Genomic DNA, 15,933 nt, shown 5'->3' with positions numbered 1-15,933 from the left:
GCTGGGAGCGAGGCAAGGGCGAGCAGTGAGCTCAGCGCCCGTGCGGGTGTGCGGGAGCCGGGAGCAGCGGCAGCGAGGGCAGCAGAGCCCGGGCACCGGGGAGGCTGCACACAGAAAAGGATGAGCTCATTGCAATCCCCGCTCCGTGACCGGCGCTCCCGAGCAGCAGACACGAAGGGGTGGGCAAAGAGGGGGCTGGGAGCAGGAGGAGGGGAAACGGGAGGAGGAGGGGGTGCCTGGGCACCGGGAGCCTCTCGGGGGAGAATGCCGTAATAAGAAACCAATGGTGAGCGCGGACAGGCGGCTCCCACCCTGCCGCCCCGCATCGCTTCTCCGCCGGGGCTCGGCTGCTCGCAGCGCCCCAGCCGCATCCTCCCCGCGGCACGGCGGGAGGGCTCGGCCCCGCAGGCCGTACAGTGCCCCGTGTGCTCCGGGGAGGGCTGAAGCACCGCTGGAGCTGGGCAGGGCTCTCTCCCCGGCGCACAGGGCCAGGCTTTGGGCTGCGCTGCCCCGGCCCCAGCGCCCGCCCAGCACAGCCCGGCTCCGCACGGCTCCGCACGGCTGACATGGAATCATTCCAAAAACCAGCACTGCCGGCGCTGCGCTCCCGGGAGGCGTTTCTAAATCCGGAGACGATGGGCACAGAGGGGATGATGTCAGCACATGCGTTTGAAAGGGTTCTAGAAAACCACTGCACATTTGTGAGGGGAATGCGATGATGTCACTCCCGGAATCGCCCCGTGCCCAGCTCCTCTGCCCCTGCTAAAGGCAGCCCGGCAGGTCCTGCTCCATCTCACAGGGCTGCAGTTCACACAGCGAGCCTCTGTGCTCCTTCCTTTTGATCAGCCTCATCAAAAAATGGGATGTGTAACACAACAACACCCATTTCCAGCTGAACACATAGAAATATTCCATATTTCTAACATAAAGGCCATAATTTATAATACTGTGAGTAGCTCTAAACCACATTAATGGCAAACACTTCTGTAACTGTACATTTGAACTCTAAAAATAATTTCTCTAACATACCAAGAAAAAAACATTTTTACTTAAAATACTAATACCAAGTCAATATTTGTAGGATGGGGGTCACTGATTTAAAATAATAAACATGTTAATGAGTGGCTAAAATATGGAAATCATCAGCACATTGTTGGCTGGAGGTGACACATGAAGGAGTGGGGAAAGCGTCAAAGCAGGAGGCAGAAGATGCCAGTGAGGCCTCGAGGATGAGGATACAGGCCTGACTCAGCTAAAGCACCTGCAGATGTGCAGGGGTGAACAGGCTGTCTAGCACAGATGGTGCTCTGAAAGCTGATTCCAATCCCTCAGGTTGCAAACCAGTGTTTTGGAGATGAAAATCTGCAAAGGCTACTGCAATTCTGCCAGGCTGAGGTTAAGGGATTCACTGAGGGCCTTGTGGCCAGAAACCAGGACTCTCTTCAGGACAAAGAAGCCACAACCAACACACATTTCATTCCAGTGTGAGGCTGCAGTCAGGAGTGTGATGGGAACTCTCCCATTCTTCTTCCCAAACTCCACCTGCATGCAGTTCAAAGATTCGGGTTTATTTTTCAGCCTGTGACTGTGCACACCACGGCGCCCAAGCCAGCACAGGTTCACCAGACTGCACCTTTGTAGGGAAAGGAAAGGAGGCAGCTCTGCCCATTTCTGAATTCTGTCTTTAACACATGCTGCTGAGCGTGGTGTTCTAGAAACATCAGGTTCTCCTCTGTGTGAATGAAAACCTTGCTTAGAACATTAAAAAGGAGGAAATAAGAGCACTGTAAGGGTGGGTGTTGGGAAGGAAGTTACAGAACTGATCAGGCACACAGTCACCAGTGACCCAAGGGCAAAACAGGCAATAGGATGGGGAGTTCACAGCACCAGCAGTGTAAAAACCCTTTAATTCTTTCTTGTGTAAGTCAGCCTTTAATCACGCTGATCTTCACAGAAATTCAGGTTTGGTTCATTTTGGGTAAGGCCTGGGCTTACGAAAAATGGAATTAACTGATGATTATTAAATAAAGTCTGTAAGTCTAAAAATTTGTAATGGGATCCAATACTTAGAGGTTAAAACCAGATAAATTCAGGTTATAAATGAGGTGCAGATTTTCAGGAATGAGGAAATTTACCTGCAGGATTACTTTCCCAAGAGATGTAGTCTACTACCATCATTATATTTTTTACATCAGGTCTAGATTTTTTAAATAGACTTCAAATACAAAAACTTCCAAGGCTTGACCAAAAAATCTCCTTAATTTTATCAACTGAAATCCATTGTTCCATGTTTTTCAGCAACTCCTTTCACACAGTGTAACAGTGAACCATCATTCTGATTTTTATACTTCCTAGCATTCTTATTTATTTCCAAATCCTCACTGGATGCTACATCTTATTTTTATCCACGTCTGGCCAGGAATTGTGATTTTTCCTTCATGGATGCCATTGGATTACTGTCCCAAATTCTTCAGAAGGGCCTGACTGAAGTGAACTTAAAAACCAAAGATGGCCCAGAAGGTAATAACTAAGGCAGTAACTGAGATGTCTGAGGATCAACACACACTACTTGTGCTTTGACTTCCATCTCATGGACTGTCTGGTCTTTAAGTGCAGGTAAATTCTGTTTCTGGCCCTCCTATCCATGAAATGCCTGCTCACTCACACGGCTCTGAGGCAATTCAGAGCTGCTCAGACTCACACAGCTCAGGCCCACTGAACTCAGAAGAAACTAATGCCAAAATAGTCTCAAAGTAAACAAAACCATAGAGAACATGACTTGAAATTATCTATATCCTGTAACAAGATACCCAGGATGTTGATGGGCAGTCCTTTGTAAATCTCTGTATTTTAAAATGTTAAATCTCTGTATTTTAGTGGCAAAAATGACTGACTCTGAAAAGATAAAAGAAAAAAGAAAAAGTTCTCTTTCAAGTCTACTCCTGTAAAAGGATCAGACATTCAGCACCAGCACAGCTCTGAAAATCCACATGAATGACACCATGGCCACAATCAGACTTTACCTTTCATCAGAACTTACTTTGTCCTTTCTGTTCTTCGGGGCTCATTCCAGCTGTGTAATCTGCATTTAGCAAAGGCTGCATCTTGATCATCATTAGAGAGAACTCATTAAACCCAGGGATTTCCCCAGCAGGTTCCAGCAGTGATCCATGCTGGTTGGGCTGCTCTTGAACAGCTTGGAAAGAGGGTGAAGGATGAGATGACAGTGCCTGCACATGCTCCTGAATTATCCAGGGATTTAAAGACAGAGTTTGCAATAAAGAACTGCAGAGGGGCCATAAAAGACCGAGTGACTGGGCAGTAGAACAGCCAAGGAAGGTCAATGCAGATAAATCTAAATTGATGCATATGGAGAACAGCATCAATTTTCCACATAAATGACAGACTGTGAGGTGACAACTGCTACTCAGAAATAGATCTGGGATTCACTGTGGAGAATCCTATGAAAACATCAGAGCAGTGCACAGTGGAGGTCAACAAAATGCATGAAATGGTAGGAACTAACAGGAAGAGAACAGAGATGTGAACAGACAGCACCATTATTCTGCAGTGTAACTTCACAGGGGATTCTTCTCCAGTACCATTCACTGCGCTGGTCCTCCCATTTCAGAAAGGGGGTAACAGAGATGGAGAAGAATGAGAGAGAATCAGAGACCTCCAAAGGAGGAGATAAAACCAGACTATGATTTTTGAGCCTGCAAAACAGAAATTGATGTGGGATATGTAGACTTATGAAGTCCTGAATGTTGTGGAGAAAGAGGAGAGATACCAATTGTCCAAGATGCCTGCTGACACAGGAACCTCAGGTGAAACCACAGATGGCAAAGCAAACCAAAGAATCATTAAACTGAGACAATCCCTGGGGCTACTCACTCACATGTGTTCAAAAAGCCAACAAAAAAGCCATGAAATAACAATCCATGTAGAATTATTAAACATGAGACACCACTTCTTTTTCAAGACATAAATTGCCAGAGGCAAAAGAAAAGAGTTTTATTGTCCTGTTCTTCAGTCTTTCCCACATATCTGCTGCTGGCAATGAGACACTGGGGTAGACAAGCCAGTACAGGTCTGGTGTGGAATGACAATTTGTATGGTTTCATTCACTTCAGTTACATACTTGGAGAAAGTATTTTCCCAAAGAATGGTAACATTTGCTAACTACATGAGATATACACATTATATTTAAATTATATTAAAAAAAAAATAAAAATAATGGTTTCAGTCAGAACTTTATGTAACCCTGCAAACACCATCTTCGCTTTCCAACACCTAGAAATTACCAACACATGATATAATAGTCATTAATATCTAAATCAGGGTTTGATGCTGCTAAAGGAATTCAGGTCAACAAATTTCATGTTATTTTCTCTGCTATAAGTCTTCTTTTTGGAAAGAGAGTATGTCTCCACCCTCAAAATTCAAAAGTTACGGTGAACATTCACCTTATAGGAATAGAACTGATTTTAGGTGTGAGGAGGAGATCGAAGTAATCAACACAGGAGTTATTTTCAACACACAAATAAATGTGGACTTCTGACAATAGAAAATTGGTTATGTTAAGGCTGGAAAATCAGTGGTCTGGAAGTTGAATGATTCTGGACACTTTCAGGCACTGATTTCTCTTTCTAAAGAGATCATCTCCAACAAGTCGCCCAGGACAGGTTTTTGGGGTAGAGGGAGTGGGTCTGGGGGAAGAATTATTCAGCCCAGCAAAACTTAACATTTAAGGACATCTGCAATTTAGGAACTAGAAATACAAAACCAGTTATCTGAGAGCCTCTTCAAGCCTGAATTTCTTGTGCTCTGCCCAATGCAGAAGGCTTAACAGAGAACAGATGGTTCTGATCTCTAGCCCCAAAGAGTCAGGATCCTCTTCACTTCCTAAGGTGTCAGCTCCTACCTTGGGATCAGCTACATGAAGAAGATGTAAAAAAGAGGGTATAAAAATAAAGGACATCTGTTTGGCCTTAGATTCTAATGTGGACATTCCTGGTTTTCCCTTGAGAAGAGCCTTTTGAAAATGTAATACAGATACAGAGTGGATTAAACCAGCTCACCTGGACTCACACCCAGTTCTGGCTGGAAAGGAGTCGTGCTTGTCACTTTGTCAACAACTGGCTTAGAGCAACGCTGGCTTAAAAATCAGTTCAGGCTCCTCCAGCCATTACAAATGCAAAGAAAGAACAGAGCAAGAATCAAACAACCCCATTAACTCTTCAACACAAGGCCTAAGTCACATATCTGCAGTCTTAGTGCACTTTTCATCTGATACCTCTCAAGAAATTACAGTAATTGCCACAATTTCATGCCTGACTCAAAGGCAATTGACATTCTTGATTTATCTGCATTGCCTATAGGCAAGTTTTACCTAAAGCAAACACTCGTGCAGCCTCCACTGCTTTCAGAACTTTAGCCAATGAGATTGTTATACAAAGTTTCTGTAAGATATGGGAGAAGTTGGTTGCTCAACTTGAGATTCTTCTTATATTGCTTTGCTTTCATATGAGGGATAAACCTGATTTTTCCTTACTTGCTGTGATGACTTGAACCCCTTGGGAGTTTCCTTCTTCATTTCCTTAAAAGACAACACTATTTTGGAAATGCTCCACTGTGGCAAGTGATGATTTCAGGAGCAGATGACAAAGGGAGGCACAGTCCCCAGGGATGTCACAGTGGTCATTTCAGTTTCCACTGCCAGCCACACATCCCTGGGGAATGGGTAGAACTTTCCCCTGATCAGCAGGATCTGAGGGGCTCAAAGACAGATGACTGCTCTCACTACCTGCACTTCTCACAAGCAGAAACTTTAGAACTGTGCCTTTAAATTCCAGATCAGAATTTCAGATCTAATTTTAAGGTTCTGGTGCAAGTGGTAATTCAGGAGAGAACTGATGGGCAAAATTTGAGAGGGGTTAGGTCAGATGTCTGCCCAAGGGAGACAAAGTGAAAAAAGAAAACCTACAATTGATTATGTGTTCCTTAAAAATTGAAATGTAAATGTATACAGAAGAACAGCACAATTTTAGTCAAAATTTGTGCTCTTGCACAGATTCCCTTCTAAGGTGGGGAAATAGTATTTGTGGAACCCTCTGGTTAGTCAGGAATAATATTCCATACAAACATAAGAGCACAACACAGTCCTCAGAGTTATCAGAACACACAGATTCTTTAGAAACAAGAAAATACAACATGAATACAGAAAACATGATGTGACCTCTCAAAGATCAGTCACCTCTGGAGGTGATGCAGAAGAGAATGGCTGAGATGCCTGAGATACCCTGGAATTCAACACCACTGAGAATACTGGGCTATTTAATAAACAATGTGAGTGGTACCTATAAACACCTCAAGGTGATAAAAGCAACTGTGAGTGGTGCTGGAAGGGGACTGCTGAAGCTGAAGGGCAATGCTGATGTAGGAGTAGCTGAGGGTAAAACGATCAGTAATAAATTTAATCAGGACTAAGAGAAATGGCCTTCCACCAGCAATTCTGAAAGCTGCTGGTCCAGGTTCTGAAATAGATGCTGTGTCACAGAAGGGCACAACAGAGCAGAGAAGCAGCTCTTCAGCCCAGGAGGTCCTTTTCAGTCCAGATACAGAATGAAATAAAGGTAATAAATAACCCTCCTTATCCAAGGTAATTCGGACCCATTTTCTTTTGAAATCTGCATCTGCCATCCCTGCCATTGCCATTGGGACACTGCTCCCTGATGTCTGGGACTGACTGAGACTAAGAGCTTTGAGACTGAAAGGGGCCAGCAGAAACAACCAAGAAACACAAAAGTGTCCTGTCTGTGTAATACTCAGGTATGTCCTGACCACATGCAGAGAGGAGGGGCAGAACTCACAAGCCCCATTAGAAATGCTGCTCACCTTGAGCTGAGCTCAAGGAATGATGCAGCAAAGTACTGGGTTTAAGATATTACAGGGACTAAAGCAAATCTCTGTAAGGTAACAGAGCACTGGCTGGAAAACACAAGCAGTAACAAAAATGTTTCTCACTATTTTCTACCTATTTTCTTTTCAGTATTATAACCCTTCCTGATAATAACTATGGCTTTTCTCTAGCACTAAGCAACACGTTTTTTAACAGTCACACAGATTAAAACTCAATAAGCCAAATGCTGAGCTTATGTGTTGTGGATCACACACTCCATGAGTAGATGAACACTAAAAAAGGAAGGTTTGGACATGCAGCTATTGTAAAAGCCTCTGGTTCACTCTTACATTTCCAGTGACCACGTGCTCTTCCCTGCCTTTTCAGGAATTAGCAGCCACAACAGCAGTGAACCTAGAGCCTGAATTCTTCACAATCATGTATTTTAATTCTTGCCTCAGTTCGCCTTTAGCTAGTTTTGCCAAGTTTTAAGATCATAAACAAGATTTAAGAATCCATCAGTGAAATCCCTCTGGTGACCAGTGACAGGAGCCAAGGGAATACCTGCAGCTGGGACAGGGGAGGTTTAGGTTGGAGCTCAGGGAAAGGTTCTTCCCCAGAGAGTGCTGGGCACTGCCCAGGGAATGGGCACAGCCCCAAGGCTGCCAGAGCTCCAGGAGCGTTTGGACAACGCTCCCAGGGATGAACAGGGTGGATTGTTGGGGTGTCTGTGCAGGGACAGGGACAGGACTTTGATGGTTCTTGGGGGTCCCTCCCAGCTCAGGACATTCTATGATTCTATGAAATACTAAAATAGGACAGAAAGCTTACAATTTATTTCTTTTTCTTAGCATATGTGAGGCTTTTAATGCTTTTGATTTCCAGCAGAGAAACAAAGTACTTGATGACACATGGGATTAGGAAGTGTGCTGGCACTGGAAGGGTGTATTTTTTCTCTGTTATTCTCATTAATCATCTTCATTGGGATTGGGATTTTTAAAATGAAAATATCAATCTGTTTGTTGGGTTGTTTTAAACCACCAGATTTTAGATCTAGTGTTTTATGCTGTTCTTTTCCACACTGGGGCTCCCTTCACACACCAGTGCTTCACTGCATTTTTCAGTGCTCAGAAAAGGAGAGGTGAGGAGTTAGGATTTCTGCCAGCTCAGGCTCCTGAAGGGTCCTTCAGGTGCCTCCCTGGGTGGTGCAGGTCAGTGATTCCCAGAGTAAAGCAGTGCCACCAGCTGGGGGCCCTGAGCAGGCTGTGAAGCACCACCCTGGGATGGTACAGGAAAAACGCCATCTTCTGCAGGAATAAATCCCATTAATGCCCAAACGATGGCTCTCACAGCTAAGAGCTTTAATCCTCTAGCTATTCACTGCTCCAGGCACACTCAGGATGTGGGAGAAGGGAAGAGGAAGGAGCCCTGTGTGTCTCAGATGTTTCTTTTCCCAGGATGGCTGCACCAAGGTGTCTCAGGCAATTGGTCACAGATCAGCGCTGTCATTTCCAAACTCACAGGCACTCAGTGTGAGCACAGCAGCTGCACGGTGAGACACAGCACTGAGTGCAGGAGAGCTCCAGATAAAATTCTCTTCCATTGCTGTGCAGTGAGAGATTGGGATGCACACACTTCACCAGAATCAAGGAAAATGGCATTTACACAATAAAGGCTCCAGTATTCCAATGATGCAGGATTCCCTTATCCAAATTTAAAATAATCCAAGAGGTTGTGGATGAGAGAATAATTGCTTTGTTTTAAAAAAGAACAAATGCTTAGGAGTTGTTTTTGCTCCAGAATCAGAGACAGACAAGAGCTGTGAAACACAGTTTTTAAGGCAGTTTTTCTGCAGCATGTTCAGGTTCTGTAACTTGAAAAAAGCAGTACACTAAATCACTTTGCTCCTAATGATTAGGAGAGATTATGAACACATTTGAATAGGAAAAAAATTACCTCAGTTCTCAACTATTCTCTTCCCTATCAAGACCAATTCTTGCTGAAAGCAAATTATAATGCTAATCCAATTGTATGTGAGCACCAGCTCCACCTCCACGCCACTGTGGAGCTGTGCTCTTAAGTGTTTCTGACTTAGAATCTTATCTTTTTTACCTCAATCTTCTTTGTACTTGTTTTTGGCTGCACTATAGAAATACTTCCTCAGGATTAAACCTCCTTTACCATTTATTTAGTTTCTATTGCTGCTGGAACAGGCAGCTACAGCATACACATGCAGGAAGAACTGCTATAACTACCTACAAGCAGAATGAAACCCAACTCTTATACTCAGAAAATAGTCATAAATCAGAGTGACAAATTACATTATTGAATTTTCCTCTGGAATATCCAAATAGAAACATTCAATTGGAGAAGCAGCATGTCATGGGGTCACACATGTCACACATAAAATGAAAAGACTGAACACTTGTGGTTAAAAGAAACTGGGCTAATTATTCAGCAGGAAAAAAAAATCATTATTTGCTGTATGACACCCATGAATTCTTTCCAAAATTGTATTTTCTAAACAGTTCTTCTGCTGCTAACCTTGGTTCAACCCCTCCCTCTCACAGCAGCAGGACATGTACAGCAGGTGATCCCAAAGCCATTCTTCATAACTAAATGGAACTAAGTTCTCCTTCCCTGAAAACCTTGTCAGCCATCTGCAGCTCTGTGCAAGCACCCCCCCCTTTTCTTTCTTCTTCAGTTTTAGGATCCCTAAGTTGGTACCTCTGTCTCCTCCCAGAACCTGTTCCTTCCACGAGGGCAGCAAACCTGCTGGGTGTTGGCTGGGTTCTTCCCTTCCCTTCCTCACTATCATGCCACAACCTAACTGATTTCCCATTATTCATACTGGCCTTGAAAACTGGAATATTAACAAGCCCCCACAGCTGCAAATCAAACATGGAACAGGAAGAGAAGAGGACACATTTCCCTCCCTCCTTTCTATGGATTTTGATTTGTGTAGGAGCACTCCCCTGGAAGGATAAATTAAAACAATTTCCCATTTATAGGAGTGTTCATTAAATACATGCACTCAGGTAGAGATCACAACCCCATTTTCCACACCAGCTGTGTAAAACGCAGGTTATTCTGGACATTTCCTCACCATAAGGATATGAACAGTCTCCTGCCTACACTGAATTCACCTGCCCTCAGGTAGGACTCAATGCTCCTTTGGGTCCCAGCTCAGGGGGTGCTATGATTCTGTGAAAATACACATTTGAAAATTTCCAATTGCTCTGTCCACAGCAGCACATGGATGGATATTCCTGGTGTGGAGCACTTCTGCCACAGGATTTGGTGCCACAGAAGCCGAATCTCTGAGAATTCCTCATTGCTGAGTGACTCAATCAGTGGCTGTTTGCTCTTTTTAGGAAAATGATGGGGAAATCCCACCAGCAGCAGTCCCGTGGTTCTGCTCTGTGTCCCCGTTATGGGGTGGGTGTGTCAGGAGTGCCACCTTGTCCTCCCCTGAGCTTCAGCCCCAGTTATTTCTGGGGATATCCCCTGAACTCAAAGGTGGCATTTCAGATTCCCTCCTGTGTGCTTGCCTGAGGGCTGGATTTGAGCTGGAGCCAGCTCGTGGAGGTCAGTGTAAGTTAACTCTGAGCTCATCTCACTGCAGCCAGTGCCTTACTACAGGTTTACTTGTTTGGGGAAATTTGGTGGCCAGGCCAAAGACAGAAGTTCCCCATATTAGAGGAGATTTCTGTTCCTCCCTCAGTATCACAAATATATTTGATACCAGTCAATCAGGTTTCATACAAAAGAACCCAGACACAAAGTAGATATGCTGTGAAATTAATTGGAATTGTTTTCTTAACAGTAATTACATGAGACATCTACATCTTTAGACTGCATCCCTTGTTCCACAAGCTTTATGATACAATTAAGTTTAATAAAAACATATCTATCATAAGTATAATTCTGAAGACACTTCTACCCAAATGGATATTTCTTCTTACTTCCTTTCTCCAGAGGTCCCACTATTATTGTTCCTTTAGGCATGATATTAAGATAATCAGTATTTTAGGTTAATAAAACAAAAGAAATTTAAAAATTTCATTACCTTTAAAAGAGCCAAAGCCACATGGAAGATTATGTTCATACCCTGAAAATAAAAAGAAAGAGACTTCCATCAGTCCTAGCATACAAACCTCTTTTCAGACTTATTATATGGCCTCAAACCCCAGTGCTGCAGGTCCCTGGGGAACGCTTCCTTTTCCTCATTGAAGCCCCAAGGCAGTTCCCAAACTCCACTCTGGGGAAGAGGAGGATGAGGATGAGGATTCTTTGGGGAACTTGAGGGACTCAGGTGCTGTGGATGTGCCAGGCTGTCCCTGCCACTGCTCCAGTGCCTGGCAATGCTGCCTTTCAGGAACAGTGCAGGATATTGTCATGAGCAGGGCATCAACAAAATGTAATAAATATTCCAGGTAATAGGATTTTTGCCAAGTAACCAAGCTTAGCTATGATTTATCAGGTACAATCTTTCATGCTCAAGCTGTAAAAAAAACCCCAAAATAGAACAAAGACAACCCCACAGGTACACAAGACACCTTTTTTCACTGCATCTACCCAAAAGTCAAAACTATTCCAAAGCTAAACCAGCTGCTGTCTGTGTCCAGTAGTTCCTTGCTGGTTTGCAAAAGCTGGAAACACAAATGTAGAGAAATGCATTCACTGAGAAATACAAGGACAACAGGTATTTATGTGAAGATTAAAGAAAGTCTACAGCCTACATATGTTGATCATTTAATATTATAAATAGCTTTGTCTTCATCCAAATATGAAAAATACCATATGCAGTTCTCGTTTGCTGTACCATGTACTTTGTGTTCAGACTGTTTTCCTTGACTATATTTTCCAAATCTTCTTGCCTTGTTTAATGGCATGATAAATCTTTTCTTACAATGGCTCCCAGAGCTGGTATCTAGATACATCTCAACAGATTTGCACAAGAGTAATACTGCAATTATATTATATTGTTGTGGGATAACACAAGACTTTGGACAAGGCCATGTTCTCCAAGCAATTTCTGCAACTGAATCCGTTTCCAGTCCTCTTCCTGAAAGCCTGAGACCATGTTTCTATAAAAATCAGCTTTTATAAAAACGTGCTGAGACTTTACAGAAGCTTTCTAGGGATTAAATTGTATTTTTAACGTCGATAGTTCAGTGCCTTGAAGGGATTGTACCATTAATGAGTCCTGGAAATGCTGCAGTATCAGACATAATGAATATTGCAACACTGAATTACTTTGCAATTCACTGCATTATCATTGAAAACAAACTGGTTTTTCCCACTAGAGGTCACAATTGCAGCAGGACTGAATCTTGCTTCATCACTAGGAAACCCTTCCTCCAAATGGGATAACAATTATTCCAAGTTGTTTGGCTTTATGTACTTCGTTTTAATTGAGAAATGTTGGAAAAACAGAAGTCTGGTTGTGACTTCCAGTCATGACACTGATAATACCAGAGCTCCAGCAGTAGTGAAGTGAGTTCATAGTGCTTGCAGGTTTATTTCCAATATTAATCCGAAGTCAACCCTTAATTCCACACACAATCATGCCATTCACACTTTTACTCTCTAGCAGAGAAGACTGACAAACACGCTATCTGTAACTGAGAGAAATATCAACAAGCTCTCACAAACACCACAATTTATTCATGACAAGCTCATCAGGTTTTGTTATGAGGAAGACTACCACATCTAATAGTTGGACCACTGAGGAATTAGCGTTCTGTGTATTTTCTGGCACAACCACAAAGAAACATACACCAGTTCTCATTTATTTTCTAACCATTTTTTTTTCTTATCTGCCTGTAACTAACGCTGTTCCTGAATTCAAAACAATCAAACTCTCTCCTGGTACTCCTCTTACACCACCACTCTCCACATGGACAGCAATTGCAGCAGATACAGGTTTCTACCCGCCTTGAGAATCCCCATCTGTTTTTTAAGCCCCACCAAGCAAGGGGCAGCTCACAGACCTGCTCCTGTTCCTTGAGGTGACTTCTTCAGGGCTCAAGCATCCTAAAATCAGAACCAGAAATGACTTCAAACCTCCCTGTCAGCTGTCCTGAGCAGCATTCTGCTGCTCCCAGCCACAGAAGAACACCTGCAGCCTCCTCTTTCCCCCAAGGCAGAGCCAAGTCCCGAATCAACACCACATTTTAGAGCTGAGGCATCAATTGCTGCAGCTCCATGCTGACCCCGAGGACCTGCCCAGCCACTACACCCAACACCTGAGTGCACTGGGGTGGATGCTCGAGGTTTCCAAGCACCAAAACACCTTCCCCATGTTTGAACAACACATTCAATAACCCCTGATCTGCCTGCTGGACTTTCCTGTCCTAATTCATGCAAGACTGTCCTTCCACAGCCAAGTTTAATGATTATGATTATGAAAAAGAAGGCTCAGCTCATTTTGCCACAATCTCTTATTTAAAACCCTACTTAATTTACCACACAGTGATTTATAAGCTTCAGCTTAAGCTTCTTCAGCTATTTTAGAAGAAAGACCGAAAATACCGAAGTGCACCAGACATATAAATCATTGGTGGCAATATCCCTCCAGCAATTTTATAATGGAAATGCGGGAGTACATACAAATCACCCATGAGGGAGAAAGAGAAGGGAGCCCATATGAAATGAGCTTTTGATAATTACTTTTTAAAACCAAAGGTCATATGCTTAACTAGGCATTTTGAAATAAATGCTGTATGTCTTGGGGATGGTTTTTATCCCATGTCTGGTTTGTTGTTTTGTTGGGGATTTTTTGGGGTTATTTTTGTGTCTGGTATGGTCACTGCCTTGTTGAAACCACAACACTATAATATCATGCAGATCTCATCCTGAGATTAAAAGATTTGCATGTGTGAAAGTTGTTCATAATTACCTAATACTTTTAAAAATATAGAACAGACAAAAATTAAATGATACACTTAAAAACAAGAACTGGTAAGAGCACAGGAATGGTGAGGGGTTTATCATCATGTGTCACACAGTCAGGTATTATTTAAGGACCCTCTTAAGCTTGTGTAGAGGCCTAGAGAACTTTAGGAGAGCTCATGAAACTCAGGAGTTTTGGAGAAAGAACAAGCCCAGCTCAGAGAAATGGATGTGTAAGGTAAGGTAAGGGTCAGCAAAGGGAGAATGCTGGAGTTTGTGCCATATTTCGACTCCTTACAGCTCCTGCTGACTGCCCCACTGACCATCCATGCTTTACAGACATGCTCTGCTCTACAGCAGAACTTACTCCAGAAGAACAAACACAATTCAGCAGAAGAGCCCTTCACACCTCCTGGTCCTGGGATAAACACACCATCCAGGAAGTCCCCATTTAATTCATAAGGATTGTGCTGCACAGAATCATCTGCTTCTTTGACCTGCATGTCAAGCAACCCCTGATTTCCAACCCTGGCTGGAGGTGATGTTCTCATGGGCAAACCAGTGAAACTCTCATGTGCACTGCAATGAAGACTGGCTGAAAGCAAATGGAAATCCTACGATGTTAACTCTAGTCTAGGGAGAGCTTTTCCCAGTTCCTTAACTCCCTCCAAAGCCAAGATTCCCTCTGCAAATAGAAGCCTCTTTGAAGAGTCCTCCCTTTGAGTCCCTCTGCACTCTGAAACAAGATGACTTTTGAAAGGGCCTGAAAAGGAGGCTGGGAACAAAGAACAGACTGAGAGTGGTAAAGATGCGATTCTGTGGGAGTCAGTTTGCATTCAGTGAGATCTCTGTGACAGAAAGGCTGCTGTGCCTTCCTGCTGAAGGGAGGAGGAACATTTACTCATCTGACCCACCAAATCTGCCCAGAGGCCGGAAAAAAGGAAGGCAAGGGGCAGCAAACCAATATTTGCAATGAGCAAAATTCAACAGCCAAGCACAGAGCTGAGTGAGGCTGAACAATTTATTCATGTTTATCTGGACAACTTTTGCACTGGGGATGACTTTAGAATTTCTCTCCAGTTTTAAAGCTTCTGTTTAACGATTGAAGCCTCACGAGAAGATAGGCTATATTCAATATTAGCATCTCTCCCTCTCCAACCCAGATGCCCTGACAGACCTTCCTCTGGTTACACAGCAATACCCTTGGCACCCTTTTCACTAACAAAAGGAAGTGAATATCTTCTAAAATAAAAAGGAAATTTAATTCATCAATGTCCTTATTGGTATTTTTTCCCTCTAGATATGCATGACACGTAAAATGAAACAATGAAGGTACTGATAAAATATTTCTAAAGTTCAGCATCAGGTAAAAAGACAGACACAAGAGTCAACTAAGCACCTCCTCAAGGGCTGAGAAGTCTCAAGTCCCACACGAATCTCTTCCAGCTTTCTAGTAACTGAATTTTCCTTTCTTTCAAGGGAGACTAGCTATTCAACTGAAGTTAACTTGGCATTGTTTCATAATTCCAAAGTGTTCCATAATTATGTGTTCAGTTGCACAGTCTTTCAAAGGAGCTACAGAGGCTAATTGGGGTTACAGACTCGAAAGGAGAATTAAAATTTTATTTATGTTTTGGATGGTTTCCAGCAAAACAATTACTTGGCAACTCTAACACGTTGAGAACACACAATAAACTTTAGGAATGTCACAAATGTCTTTGTTTTGCTGACAAGATGAATATATGGTCTGAAGCTCAAACCTCTCTTTGTAAGCAGTGCAGGGCATGCACGTTAATTAACATCTTTTAGGCAGAGTTTGTGTGGCTTGTACATTTATTCTAGCTCAATGACAAGATGACTAAAGGAAAAAAGAGGTTAAAACTCTTGTTCAAATAAGGCACAACACGAATTAGCAGGTTTTGTGTAAACAAGATACAGAAATATTTCTTAGTGAAGAAAAAGATCAAACAAAACACAAATTACAAAGAGATCTTACTGCTAACGTATGAGCACAGTCGAGTTCTCAGGCTGGGCTTCCCCAGTGACTCTGTATCCATTGCCTGTACAATAGTACATTGCCTTTTCCACCAGGAAAAGCTACAACACAGCAAAGGAGAAAACACAGAAATTCCCCC

The 15,933-nt window shown here is 43.0% G+C and overlaps 1 protein-coding gene across 4 annotated transcripts in view; it reads right to left on the bottom strand.

The window, feature by feature from the left end:
* Positions 1–15,933, bottom strand: part of RABGAP1L (RAB GTPase activating protein 1 like) — a 225,142-nt gene that overhangs the window by 61,940 nt on the left and 147,269 nt on the right. For all 4 annotated transcript variants that reach the window (XM_063406533.1, XM_063406532.1, XM_063406535.1 and 1 more), the window contains one exon: positions 10,971–11,012. In XM_063406533.1, the coding sequence (XP_063262603.1) occupies positions 10,971–11,012 (42 nt within the window). The remainder of the gene's footprint in view (positions 1–10,970; positions 11,013–15,933) is intronic.

The sequence above is a fragment of the Prinia subflava genome, chromosome 10 (genome assembly GCF_021018805.1).
Source record: "Prinia subflava isolate CZ2003 ecotype Zambia chromosome 10, Cam_Psub_1.2, whole genome shotgun sequence".
NCBI classification, from domain to species: Eukaryota; Metazoa; Chordata; class Aves; order Passeriformes; family Cisticolidae; genus Prinia; species Prinia subflava.
This window is presented reverse-complemented; position numbering and strand designations above follow the sequence as displayed.